Genomic DNA, 15,062 nt, shown 5'->3' on the forward strand with positions numbered 1-15,062 from the left:
TTTTATGGCTCCTACATTATTTCCATGTGTTCTCGGGGAGGGGGGGAGGGAGGGAGGGAGAGAGAGAGAGAGAGAGAGAGAGAGAGAGAGAGAGAGAGAGAGAGAGAGCGGGATACACAGCAACATTAAGCCAAATAGGGGACTGATGACCTCAGATGTTAAGTCCCATAGTGCTCAGAGCCATTTGAACCATCTGAATTTTGAGCACACTCGACATAAACATGCTGCCACAAAAGCAAAACAAATGACGACCACATTTCGCATGATCGAAGTAACGAAATAAAGTAGGCGTAACCATCGCAGCCGTGGCGTGACTGTCAAAGTATAAAAATATCCAAACCAGAAAATATTATGGCCAATCCATCGCAGTGTGTTAAAGTTCGAGCACATGTGGATAAGAGAACACATGCAGAAAACGCTGTAGCCGCATTTACAACTGACTGGTCTAAAACTATACATCTCTTCATCGTGTGAAACCAATTATCAAATAATTTTTTAAATTATTTTTTGCCCTCTTGTTACCCATTGATTGTTCCAAGCGTGCAAGAGGTCTTCACTCACAAAAATAGGCATCCTTTCTCACAAGTCCTCACCAGTGGAAGCGAAGATAGTTTCAATCGACACGTTTGGAGCTGCAGGAAGTCTAGAACTACCAGATTGTCAAAACGAATGATAATCTAACATGGCTTCTTGCTTAATTTTTGAACTCGTTGAACAGTTCTTTCCACTATGCAGCACAATGCACCATCCACTGTTCTGTCAAAGATCTTCTAGAAAAATTCGCTCTGAGCATAAAAATGTGTAGCGAATGGTGACGCTTACAGTTGAACTTAGTGGTAACCACATAGAGTAAGATTACATAACCTACCTGTTGAGAAATAAAATACTGATCCATAATCAATTACATAATAATATCCTAAATGTTATTCTCATCACTCTCTCTCTTTTTATTTTCTTGTTTGCAGCCGTGCACAGCGATTTGCTATCGACACAAAGTACAGGGTGTTTCAAAAAGAAAGAGCAGATTTCAAACATTTATTTCTCAAAAACTACAAATGATAGAAACACAATTCCAACGGTCCTTCACTCAATATGAGTACCAAATGTTACACAACAAATATCAAAACTGTACCTCAATATGAGCACCATTTGTTACACGACAAATATCAAACCGGTATCTCATTTCTTGCCACACACGACGCAACTGGTCTTTAGTTACCGAATTCACGGCCGCAACAATTCGATGTCGTACCTCTTGAAGAGTAGCGGGCATAGGTGGGACATAAACACAGTCCTTTATGTACCCCCACAAATAAAAATCGCAGGGAGTAAGGTCTGGTGACCTGGGAGGCCACAGACGATGACATTGATCTTGTGCTCCTGCTCTTCCAATCCACCGTCCTGGAATGGTGTTATTTAGGTACCGTCGTACAGGTTCAGAGAAGTGTGGTGGGGCGCCATCTTGCATGAAGATGAAGTGATTTGAATCTTCCTGAAGTTGAGGAAATAGCCAGTTTTCTAACATGTCCAGGTAAATGGTTCCTGTGATAGTTTTCTCCATGAAAAAGAAAGGTCCATAAACTTTGTTTACCGAAATTGCACAAAAGACGTTAACCTTTGGTGAGTCTCTTTCATGTTGAATAACGTCCCTCGGAGTTTCACTCGCCCAAATTCGTACGTTATGCCGATTAACTTTACCAGAAATGTGAAACGTTGATTCATCTGAAAAAATTAATCGTTCGGCAAAATTGTCCTCTTCCATGTCCTGTAGAATTGCAGTTGAAAATTCGAACCTTTTGTTGTGGTCGTCAGGACGCAATGCTTGCAATAACTGCAGTTTGTACGGCTTCATGTGCAGACGGTTACTCAGAACGCGCCATACCGTTGTTTTAGACATGTTTAGTTCGTGACTTGCCCGTGTCGTGGATTTTCTAGGGCTCCTTTCGTAAGCTGCACGGACACGCTCGACATTTTCATCCGATGTGCGTGGACGACCCGTGCTTTTTCGCTTGCAGATGCAACCATCTTCTACGAATCTGTGACGCCACTCATAAATTTGCTTATGACGAGGCGGCTGTTTGTTGAATTGACGGCGGAATGCACGTTGCACACCAACAATGGACTCTAACTTTGCAAATTGCAGCACACAAAATGATCGTTCCTGTGGTGTCGTCGCCATTTTCCTACAAACAAACGCCAGCGCCACTGCGGATTTGCATGGAACTTCTGCGCGGACCATTGAAAAACTTTGAACCTTTCTCTGACAAGAAACGTTTGAATTGTGTTTCTATCATTTGTAGTTTTTGAGAAATAAATGTTTGAAATCTGCTCTTTCTTTTTGAAACGCCCTGTATTAATGCTCATAGGAGAGTTGTATAATGAACAGCCCCGATGGACACACAACAGATTTGTACAGCGGTGACATATTCCCTGAACAGAATACAAGAGTAGACTTTATAGAATTGTTTAATCTTAGCACTTTCTTGCGAATCTTAATGGCATTCTGAAAAAAGATCGAATACAGAAGTAACCTTCGGATAATTTTAATTGCCCGTGGTTTAACGAAAATGCCGTTGTGTAACACACGATCTATACGAAACGAGACAGAAGGCCATCGCGGGCTACCATCTTCGTCATATTCAATAATGAAATTATTTTCTACGTTTGGCATAAACTATTGGAAATATTATAAAAGATGCAAATCTAGGAGACTTCTGTATGTCGCCAACATCCGGGTGAAGGTCGCGTAAATGGAGCAGAAACACTGCAGATAAGCTGCTTATCGAACGTGACGCGTCTAAACAACCCAGAAACGACTATCGCATTTTGCTGAATCGACGAAACCCTATGACTATGATGCCTAACATACACGCTGAAACCTGAAAGGGTTGACATAATATTCGCTTTCACATAAACCGCACGTGCTAGAAATTTCTACTGACCTTGTCAGGGTTTAGTACCTGAGTGGGATGAGTGGCACACAGGAGACTGTTACCAAAGGTCCGAGGATACGGAATAGGATCTCAGGTCAGTGATTTGCTCGAAGGCTTTTTAAGTAACAGAACCCAGTATTTTATCCTGGACGGCGGGTCTTATTGAATACAAGAGTATAGTCAGGAGGTCGTCAGGGAAGTGCAATAAGAGCGCTTTTGTTCTCTATATAGGGCGAACGTTAATAAAACCGACAGAATGCAGGGACGAATTCCTGATAGGAAATGGAGGAAAAAGGTTGCTATGAACATGTGTCCGGAAATGCATCGTTGCCCGGCACATGGCGCTGACGAATGGAAGTTCCTCTGACCATGTGCCGTGTGTTCCTTGTTTGTCGCAGGCTGTGTGATTAACGCAGAGAACTGTAAGCACCAGAATGGTCCGGTATTAATGTCGTGAACAAGCCGAGATGGTCGCCAAGAATCCCTGCCCACACGTTGATGCTGAACTGATGCTGACGAGACGCCTCAACCATTCTCCGAGGCCTGTCTGTAGCCCATACATGACGATTATGCACATCGATGATGCTAGTTTCTGATAAAGGTTGCTTCGTCAGTTAAGAGGACTGATGATAGAAATCCCATAACTGTGATGATCTGGTGCAAAAACCATCGACAAAATTCTTCCCGTAGAGGATAATTCGCTACTAATGATTCTTGGAGTCGTTGTAGGTGAAAGAGAAGTAGCGGTTTTCATGCAGGATACACGTAATCGTTCTTTGACTTACACCATGTTGGCAGGGCCAGTTGCCTGGAGCTTCTACTAGGGTTCGCCTCAATATCCTGCAGAATCCGGTCCTCCAAATCTGGTGTTCACACCGTCCGCCGTTTTCCTGCACGTTCGTCTGTCTGAAAGGACCCATGATCACACAAACGTTCCAAAAAGGGCCTGGAATGTTGTGTGGCGTAGTTGGTGTCTGTGAAGGTACTTGTTTTGGTATAGCCGTGCTGTGTCTCAACTGTTTCCATCTACTTGGCCGCACACAAACAATATCTCAGCTCGTTTCCGGCATGAATACTGAACCATTCTACTGCTTACAGTACGCTGCGTCACTAACACAACCTGCAAAAAATGGTTCAAATGGCTCTGAGCACTATGGGACTTAACTTCTGAGGTCATCAGTCCCCTAGAACTTAGAACTACTTAAACCTAACTAACCTAAGGACATCACACACATCCATGCTCGAAGCAGGATTCGAACCTGCCACCGTAACGGTCGCGCGGTTCCTGACTGTAGCGCCTAGAATCGCTCGGCCACTCCGGCCGGCCACAACCTACAACACAGGAGAAACATATGGCTCGTGGTCAGAGGAACTGTCATTCGTCAGCACTGTCTAGCGTGGAACAACGCATCTCCAGACATATGTCCGTAGGACCTTTTCTCCTCCGTTTTCAGTCTGGAATCCGTCCCTGCAGTTTATCGGTTTTACGAGTATTTGTTACGGCGTTAAGTCAAGCGCCGGCACACCAGTCGGGAACTAGACGTCAGCCAATTGCAAGCTGACTGACCCGTTTCTAGGACGACAACGCAACAGCAGCGGTCTCTATGCGAAGAGGAATTAAGTGCCGCGCCCGACTGGTCGCAGAGATGCTTCAAGACTAGCGAGCTGAATAGAAGCGTCAACTGTATTACTTCACTTGTATTAGGAATTGAATATATTAAAGAAGCTTGTTTATTTTGCTTGTCATCCTTTGCTTGCGGCACATCTATGTAATTTTCAAAGTAATAAAACTCATTAATACGATCTGCTTCAATAGTTGTGTAGTGATAAGAGAAAGCAGGTTTCCTAGACACCTCACTTTTGACGACTAGGCAGGATTAAACATTATTAATGTTCACTTCACCCCGTATACATGAACGACCTGACGGATAGCGTGAGCAGCAATATGAGACTGTTTTCTGGCGGCGATGTAGTGTACCGGACACTGTCGTCTTTGAGAGACTGTAGGAGGATACAGATGATTTGGACAGAATTTCTATTTGATATGATGAAATGCGGCTTGCTCTAAATGTGGAAAAATGTAAATTAATGTAGATGATTAGGAAGAACAACCCTATAATGGAATAAAGTGTTTACACAGTCACATCGATTAAATGTCTAGACGTAAAGTTGCAAAGTGACATGAAATGCAAGGAGCACATAAGTTCGGCTGTAGGGAAAATGAATTGTCCATTTAATTTTACTGGGAGAATTCTAGCAATGTATAGCTCATTTCTACGGTAAATAAGAACTCTTGTGAGGTCCATTCTCGAGTGCTGCTCAAGTGTTTGGGATGCACAACAGGTCGGATTAACGGAAGACATCGAAGCACTTCAGGGGCGTGCTGCTAGATTTGTTACGGGGATCAGCACACGAGATTACCGATATGCACGGTGAACTCAAACGGGAATCCCTGGAGGAGAAGACTTCCCTTTCGAAAAACGCCACTGAGAAGGTTTAGAGGTTCAGCATTTGCGACGGACTGTGAAACGATTCTAATGCTACCAGCACACATATCGCTTAAGGACAGGGAGGAAAAGAGAAATCATTACTCGAGTGGAAGCATATGGGCAGTCGTTTCATCCCTTGCCCCATTTAACAGTGGAACAGGAAAGGGAATGCCTACCACTACAGGGCATCCATCCGCCATGCACCGTGTGGTGGCTGCGTAGTATGTATCTAGACGTAGATCGTTTGAGAAAGAAAACAGTCTCAATGGGAAAGAACAGATCACTGGAATGATTTTCACAGTCTTAAACGCCGCTCGGTCTAGGGCGCCTTGTCACAGTCCGTGCGGCTCCCCACGTCGGAGGTTCGAGTCCTCCCTCGGGCATGGGTGTGTGTGTTGTCCATAGCATAACTCAGTTTAAGTTAGATTAAGTAGTGTGTAGGCGTAGGGACCGATTACCTCAGCAGTTTGGTCCCGTAAGTCCTTACCACAGATTTCCAGTTTTTACAGTCTTACAGTAACTATCCCACAGTTGGCACCTAGTCGTTTACGCGAACCTCGGAAGCCGTAGATCAGAATGACAGGATGCAAATTATCATGCACGAGAAAATAAAGCAGATGAAACCCTCTTACATAAATCGTCTGCAGTTACCATCACGTCTGATCTCAATAGGTCCGCTATGCAATAAAGAGGTTAGCAGAAAAGAATAAACCGTGGTGGCCTAAAGACCTCACAAGAACGTTTATGGATTCTGTGATTCACAAACGTAAATTTTTTTATTAATCTGTTTCGATATCTGCTCCTACAGTTGCACGAAAACGTTTCATTTTTTTTATTCCAGCATCAACCACATTCAGCGCGAGACGTCTGTAATCAACTGCGGCGATGGTGTCAGCCATTCGAGTATTCCAATCGTCGAGGCTACACACAATCAATTGGAAAACTTGATGTCTGAGAAAACTCTGAAGGAAAAGTCGAAGGATTTAGCGCCTAATGGACAACGTGACTTGGTGGTCAGCTTTGCCATCCGACGTTCTCGATACGCTTGATCACAGATGCATCGCACACTCTTAGCTCAGTGTGGCGGTGAACCATCTTGTTTCAAAACAACTTTTGGTTAACAGCCGGTTATTGTGGTAAACCATATAGCAGATGCATATCATGATCACTTACAGATTTAACATTTATCTGAAGAAAGATGAACTGTTCAACAATACGCTCAAACATCAAGTAAAAGGAAGTGGACTGGTTGTGCCGCTGACGTTACATTTGTCGGTTCACTGAATCTAACTAATAAAAAGTGGAAAATGTAGCGTTGCTAGGAAATCACCATACTATTTCAACGTTCAAGAACGTCCACAACAAACTTCATTCGTTCTGGCTTCGCATCAGGTCCTGGCGGTTGCAGCAGTTTTAATCGGATGGAGTACAACTATGATTTTTACGGAGTACTCGTTGCATGATAGTCGTAGGAATTTGGAATTCCTGAGGGACCCTCCAAAGATACTTGTGTGGTGAACGCTGGAAAGTTGTCCATATACCATGTGTCTGGTTCAGTTTTCCGTAGTCGTCCAGAATGATGCTTCTTCACATTTTTACATGCTTTCTGCATGAAACTGCTCTAGCACCAGCGATACGAGGACTGGGAGGTGGTTCGAACCCTTAACGCGGTAGGAAGTTTGATTTCACCTGAATGTCAAGTTTGATCGAAAGTAACCAACCCACAGACTGCTTAACGCCTGCCAGTGTGCTATATCCTTGGTTTCGCATGAAACATCTGGCCATTAAAATTGGATGGATGGCAAATAAAGACAATTTATCGACTCTGCGTGTACGTTATAGCAGCGAAGATACATGAATAAATTAGTAGGGGATTTTGAGGAATTCGGGTTGCAAAATTCAGTACTCGGATCTGCCTCCTCTGGCAGCAACAACGGCTCTGACCCGACCGGGCATGAAATCGAACTGAGCTGGCAGAACAGGTTTGGTTATATCATTAGATGCTGTTTCACCCTACACCAGGGTTCATTAATCATAGTGACCGTCGAACGGTGGAGTGCCACTCTCTCGGCAATTCAGGACCAGATGTTTTAAGTGAGTAACAGAGCAGTACGATAGACCAACTCCTCAAGTCTCTTTGAGAGGATGCTCATTTTTACTACGCTTGGCGCAGTCATCGGCTAAGAAGTAATGACTACTGAAAATGACTAATGCGTCGAAACAGGTTTAGCCAGTGAACAATATTTTTTTGAAGGTTGACTGATAACCCGTGTAGCCAAGTTTAGAGCGTTCAATGATGTTCTAGGTCAGCAACTTCGAAAATCTGCTTTCCCAGTCCAACCTTGTGCTCCGTCTCTATCAATATCTTCGTCGACGGAACGTTAAAACCTCATTTTCCATTCTTTTTTATCTTTACATGACGCTATGCAGCGAATATACACTATGTGACGAAAAGTATCTGCCCACTGTTAGTGCTTCCGATGTTCCATTGGGCGCTAAATCCTTCGACTTTTCCTTCAGAGTTTTCTCAAACATCAAGTTTTCCAATCGCTTGTGTGCAGCCTCGATGATCCGCTGGGGACACTTTCAGTGAGGTGTCTATGTCTGTGGAGCAATGACAGCCCATTTTTCATCAAGAGCCGAAGCTAAAGTAGGTCGCGATGTTGGATGCTGTGGTCTGGAGCGAAGCAGACGTTCTAACTCATCCTACACGTGTTCCATTCCGCTGGGTTCAGTTCTGGACTCTACGCAGGCGAGTTCATCTCAGAGATGTTATTACTCTACAAACCATTATCTCAAAGATGCTGCTTTATGACAGGCTGTACTGTCGTGCTGATGTAAACAGTCATCATCTCCGAACTGTTCCTCTGCTACATGCAATAGCCAGTGCTGTAAAGTGTGTTCATAGGCTATCCATCTGCCTTTAGTGTTTTCTTAAACGCAATACGGAGACGACACCCTGGTCATGAAGAATACCTCCATACCGTAATAACATGTCCATTTACTGTCGGCACTACACGTGATAGCAGGTAACGCTCTCCAACCTTTCACCAAACGCAAAACCTCCCATTGCACTGCGTTACTCATCACTTCAAATCACTTGTCTCGAGTTGTCGACTCTCCAGTGGCGTCGCTCTTTACACCTCCTCAAGCGTCGTTTAGCATTTTCTGCAGGAATGTGTGACATACGAGGAGCCACTCGACCACTGTATCCCACTCTTTTTGACTCGCTACGCACGGTAAGCGTACTAGATGGACTGCTGCTAGCACTTTGGGACTCACGAGTCATTCCTTCCGATTATTTCATGCGATGTTCGGCGGTCCCTGTCCATCAGTACATGAGGTCTGTCTGGTCCCGGTTTATGTGTGGTTGTTCCTTCGTGTTTCCACTTCACAACATCATGACAGTGGTTTAAACGCCAGTATGCATTTTTTGTTTGGACAAGAAGAGAATAGAAGCTTTCGAAATGTGGTGCTACAGAAGAATGCTGAAGATTAGATGGGTAGATAACATAACTAATGGGGAGGTATTGAATATAATTGGGGAGAAGAGGAGTTTGTGGCACTACTTGACAAGAAGAAGGGACCGGTTGGTAGGACATGTTCTGAGGCATCAAGGGATCACAAATTTAGCATTGGAGAGCAGCATGGAGGGTAAAAATCGTAGAGGGAGACCAAGAGATGAATACACTAAGCAGATTCAGAAGGATGTAGGTTGCAGTAAGTACTGGGAGATCAAGAAGCTTGCACAGGATAGAGTAGCATGGAGAGCTGCATCAAACCAGTCTCAGGACTGAAGACCACAACAACGAGAACAACAACAACGTGCATTTTTTACTCAGGTGACATCCATGTTCGAGGTCACTGAGCTCTGCTGACCGACCCATTCTGCTCTTACTGCTTCCCTGCTGATAACACAATATTCCCCGCTTCCTTCGTATTGTGGGATTCGCCTCTCCTAACACCTAGTGGTCGATTTCGCACTACATAGGAGTGTCTAGATACTTTCGGCCTCGCGGGGTAGCCGTGCGCGGTCTAGGTCTGCGTCGATATCTCGGTAGATGAAATACTTTTGAATCATGAAGACACCTCAAGATACTTGACTCTTTGCGTCCTTTCACTTACCGTAAAACTTATTTTGGTACCTTGTACGTTTTACGAAATATCTGGGGTGCCCACATTATGCAAGGCAGCATATGCGTTATTTATTGCATGGTCCAGTCACGCATGTAAGCGGACACATTTGGCCTTTTATTCTCAGTGGACATCATGTGGTTAGTTAAGGGAAAATTTCGCACTATAAAAACTTAAGCTGCACTTAGAATTACGTGGAAAAAGTTTTACACGTAAATAAACGAGATTTCCATTACTATGGTAGCCCAGTCCCAAAACAAGACTAGTGGGAGCTGAAAATCACAGTCTATACATATTAGAAAAGTGTTCTTTTCTGTATATGTATAACTATATTGTCAAAAAATATCGTCGGATATCTTAAGTAGTAATATTGAAGAGCTTCCAGTATGTTTCATTTCTTACAGTTGGGCGTCATTTCGGCGGATTCCGTGCCTATCGAGTGAGCTGAGTAACTGCTTAGTATTACCGACTGATTAATAAATGCGGAGTCAAGTGACTTATCTGTGTCACTGGCAGGCGTGAGACCGTCTGGACTGATATAATGCGTACTCTGTTAGTGGCAGCGGCAAGAGAGAATGGAGAGAGTGAAACAAACTGCGAAAAAATAATAGTCACTCCCACTGAATAACTCCAACGGGCCACTGAACTTAACGTCTCTGACAGACAGACGGAATGCCAACAACAGACTCATATTGTTTCATTCTATGACAAACAAGACCAGTGCGTTGATTTTTATTCTGATGATCATCTCCTTAAAGTTGCCACCTCTTCTTCTCTCATAGGCCAAGGCGTAGTACTGGAGATAATACACTATCCACCACCAGGATTCGCACTAGCTATTCCGAAACACATACATGCTCGCTCATACACAGACACTGCGACGTCGTCTACACCATCACGGCCACTCGCTAAGCGGGCGATATAATTTGTACTTGTCGGATAATTGAGTCGCGCATACGTAGAAACTCAGTGTGGCAAACACGATGCGACAGCTGTATATTGACTTCTTCTCTCTTCGGCGATGTATGTGATAGTCACCAGATGAAGCTGACAACGATTCTCACCGAATTCACTTGTATTCCTAAACGCACAGAAAATTTCGCATTCTCCTGTGGAAAACGCTGAAATAAAATCATAAATTTACTACAATGAACGATCTGTAATATGGACTAACTATAGTGAGTTAATTTAAGAACTTATCGAGCAGATTATTAGCATAAAATTTGTCTCAAATACACGAGTAGATACATTAAACTTACCAACGTTGTTTGGCACTTTACAGAACGAGATATAAAATAACAGACTCATTATCTTTCTTTTGATTCGTGAGAGTTCTTTTCATTGTCTGGAGGGATACCAAAATTGGGAAGCATCTCGCTTTTCTTATTAGATATTTCATTTCTTTCGATATAATATTACTGGTACCATGGTGTAAGGGACACTTAAAAATGTGGTTTCAGTCGTCGCTATAGAAAAATTCGTCACTTTATTAAATTAATTCTATTCGTCCTATTTTCATTTGCGTTGTAACCTGTAATGTCATTTCACGGACTGTGGCCTGAACTGGTAAGTTACAATGTATCATCTGCTGACTACCCAGTGAGTTCGGGGAAAGACGGAGGCAAAACAACACACATACAAACACCAAATAAAACACGTATGCAAATATTTCGTCTTTATAATGAAAATAAATTCTCGAAACGTGTAGTATGAAGCATGAAAAAAGACGTAAACAGTCAGTGTTTCATTATTTAAAATGTGAATGACATAGTTGCAGGCCTTCCAAAAACATTGATTATTATTAATGAAATTAAAAACTGGTATGTTTTAAATGAGCATCGTGTATACACATATGAAGGGCCCCTTTCATGAGCACAAACTGAAATGTTTGTTCGCCTGTAATAAATAATTTTCGTTGTTCTTTATGTCCTCGCACTATAGTCACAAAACAAATTCTGGTGAACACTTTGAGTTTCTCTTCTCGCTATCCATGGTTTCACCCACCATCGTTCCCATGTCTCTTTCTTTTCAAGCAATGCTCTCGCCTACAACATATGCTGTTGTACTGGCGGTTAACTGCTCGGCATCCATTACCAACCAAATACGACGAAAAATTTTACGGTAGTGTTATAGCTCCAGTGAAACAGCTTGGTCGTAGAGGTTTGACGAAAGTTTTGAGAAAGACTTTTTACAACGTAATACGGGCCTCAGGTTTCATGCATTTGTGTCGGCTAGCAATAAAACTACATTGCTGACGTCACACAAACGAGCGCTGAGGCCTGTATTTATCGTAAGCCACGTGTAATCGTAACATACGAAGTCAAGCAAGCCAACCGTCCACTGACAGCATACACTCGTTCAAGGTCTGTAAAACTGTACAGTAAACATAAACCATTGTGGGCCACCAACTCTTTGCAATCAATTATCACCACATCCTGGCGACACACCACACACAGGCAGTTGTTACATAATGGCAGTTATAGTATTCATCCGATTACATTACCTGTTCAGCATTGAATGTTGCTTGCTTGCCACGATCAATTATGCACACATCGTGTGTCTGACATACACAGAACATAGGCGAACTAACAGCAAATACATAACTCACAGATCTTTTTTGCCTCCATTTATTGGATTTCGGGCACAGGCTGAAAGTAACATATAGCAACAAGTCTGTTCTTAACTCACGTCCTGGCCATCGAGCAACCGCCTATGCCCTCGTGGATTCGTTCACTGCCTACAGCACACAGCGCGTGAACAAATAGAGACTTCCCAAACTAGAGAGACAAGGCACAATTGGCAGCGGCAAGGTGGAGGACGTGGTGCCAACCTAGAAGGCTAAGTCGAAATAATGCCACTGTCGGCACACTAGAGATGTAAGTACACTACTGACCATTAAAATTGCTACACCAAGAAGAAATGCAGATGATAAACGGGTATTCATTGGACAAATATATCATACTAGAACTGACATGTCATTACATTTTCATGCAATTTGGGTGCATAGATCGTGAGAAAGCAGTATCCAGAACAACCACCTCTGGCCGTAATAACGGCCTTGATACGCCTGGGCATTGAGTCAAACAGAGCTTGGATGGCGTGTACAGGTACAGCTGCCCATGCAGCTTCAACACGATACCACAATTCATCAAGAGTAGTGACTGGCGTATTGTGAAGAGCCAGTTTAAACGGCCACCATTGACCAGGCGTTTTCAACTGCTGAGAGATCTGGAGAATGTGCTGGCTAGGGCAGCAGTCGAACATTTTCTGTATCCAGAAAGGCGAATCAGGACCTGCAACATGCGGTCGTGCATTATCCAGCTGAAATGTAGGGTTTCGCAGAGATCGAATGAAGGGTAGAGCCACGGGTGGTAACACATCTGAAATGAAAAGTCCAATGTTCAAAGTGCCGTCAATGCGAACAAGAGGTGACCGAGACTTGTACCAATGGCACCCCTTACCGTCACGCCGGGTGATACGCCAGTATGGCGATGACGAATACACGCTTCCAATGTGCGTTGACCGCTATGTCGCCAAACACGGATACGACCATCATGATGCTGTAAACAGAACCTGGATTCATCCGAAAAAAATGACGTTTTGCCATTCGTGCATCCAGGTTCGTCGTTGAGTACACCATCGCAGGCGCTCCTGTCTGTGATGCAGCGTCAAGGGTAACCGCAGCCACGGTCTCCGAGCTGCTGGTACATGCTTCTGCAAACGTCGTCGAACTGTTCGTGCAGATGGTTGTTGTCTTGCAAACGTCCTCATCTGCTTCCTCACGGATCGAGACGTGGCTGCACGATCCGTTACAGCCATGCGGATAAGATGCCTGTCATCTCGACTGCTAGTGATACGAGGCCGTTGGGATCCAGTATTACCCTCCTGAACCCACCTATTCCATATTCTGCTAACAGTCATTGGATCTCGGCCAACGCGAGCAGCAATGTCGCGATACAATAAACCGCAATAGCGGTAGACTACGATCCGACCCTTATCAAAGTTGGAAACGTGATGGTACGCATTTCTCCTCCTTACACGAGGCATCACAACAACGTTTCACCAGGCAACGCCGGTCGACTGCTGTTTGTGTATGAGAAATCGGTTGGAAACTTTCCTCATGTCAGCACGTTGTAGGTGTCGCCACCGGCGCCAACCTTGTGTGAATGCTCTGAAAAGCTAATCATTTGCATATCACAGCATCTTCTTCCTGTCGGTTAAATTTCGCGTCTGAGCACCTCATCTTCGTGGTGTAGCATTTTTAACGGCCAGTAGTGTATTTAAATGGCTGTATACACGAATTATGTTATTTTTGTTGTTCATCAACTGTAATGCCATGACATGTCCAACATCCTTGTTAAAGTGGTCACCAGATAAATAAAACTGCTGCTACTACTACTGCTATTGAGTCTGATGTATGTTGCAGAGCCACACCGTATGCTTGTGTCGGAGATCGAGCCCAGCCTGACCTACTGCACGCACCTCATCTACGGCTACGCCACCATCGACACGGACAGTTACAAGGCGGTGCCTCGGCACGAGGGCGAGGGCACCAACTACACCAGCGTGGTGGAGCTCAAGAGGCGCTTCCCTGCACTCAACGTGCTGCTCTCCATCGGCGGAGGGAGCGCCGACTCTGGCCAGCGGGAGAAGTACCTGCACCTGGTGAGCGCTACATCTACATCTACATTTGTTCTCCGCAAGCCACCCAACGGTGTGTGGCGAAGGGCACTTAACGTGCCACTGTCATTACCTCCGCTTCGTGTTCCAGTCACGTATGGTTCGCGGGAAGAACGACTGCCGGAAAGCCTCCGTGGGCGCTCGAATCTCTCTAATTTTACATTCGTGATCTCCTCGGGAGGTATAAGTAGGGGGAAGCAATATATTCGATACCTCATCCAGAAACGCACCCTCTCGAAACCTGGCGAGCAAGCTACACCGCGATGCAGGGCGCCTCGCTTGCAGAGTCTGCCACTTGAGTTTGTTAAACATCTCCGTAACGCTATCACGCTTACCAAATAACCCTGTGACGAAACGCGCCGCTCTTCTTTGGATCTTCTCTATTTCCTCTGTCAACCCGACTTGGCACGGATCCCACACTGATGAGCAATACTCAAGTACATGTCGAACAAGTGTTTTGTAAGCCACCTCCTTTTTTGATGGACTACATTTTCTAAGGACTCTACCAATGCATCTCAACCTGGCACCCGCCTTACCAACAATTAATTTTATATGATCATTCCACTTCACTTTGGTCAACAACTGGAGCGGATTGAACTTACCGACAGTGGACGTCCGCATTGACCTGTGACTATGTTATGACTTGGCACGTAATGTCAAACATTCACAAAGAAGGGCTCGAGCAGACACAGACATCTACAGACCGATAACGTCGAAGTTGATCTGTTGTAGAATTTTGGAACCTGTTTTATGTTTGTCATTTCTGGAGGTCAATCATGTTCTTTGTAAGAATCCACACTGATTTCGATAACTACGATCATCTGAA

The 15,062-nt window shown here is 44.3% G+C and overlaps 1 protein-coding gene across 1 annotated transcript in view; it reads left to right on the forward strand.

The window, feature by feature from the left end:
- Window positions 1-15,062, forward strand: part of LOC124789445 (chitinase-like protein Idgf4) — a 50,416-nt gene that overhangs the window by 3,277 nt on the left and 32,077 nt on the right. The window contains exon 2 of the mRNA XM_047256800.1: window positions 13,983-14,221. Within this exon, the coding sequence (XP_047112756.1) occupies window positions 13,983-14,221 (239 nt within the window). The remainder of the gene's footprint in view (window positions 1-13,982; window positions 14,222-15,062) is intronic.

This window comes from Schistocerca piceifrons, chromosome 1 (assembly GCF_021461385.2).
Source record: "Schistocerca piceifrons isolate TAMUIC-IGC-003096 chromosome 1, iqSchPice1.1, whole genome shotgun sequence".
Classification (NCBI taxonomy): Eukaryota; Metazoa; Arthropoda; class Insecta; order Orthoptera; family Acrididae; genus Schistocerca; species Schistocerca piceifrons.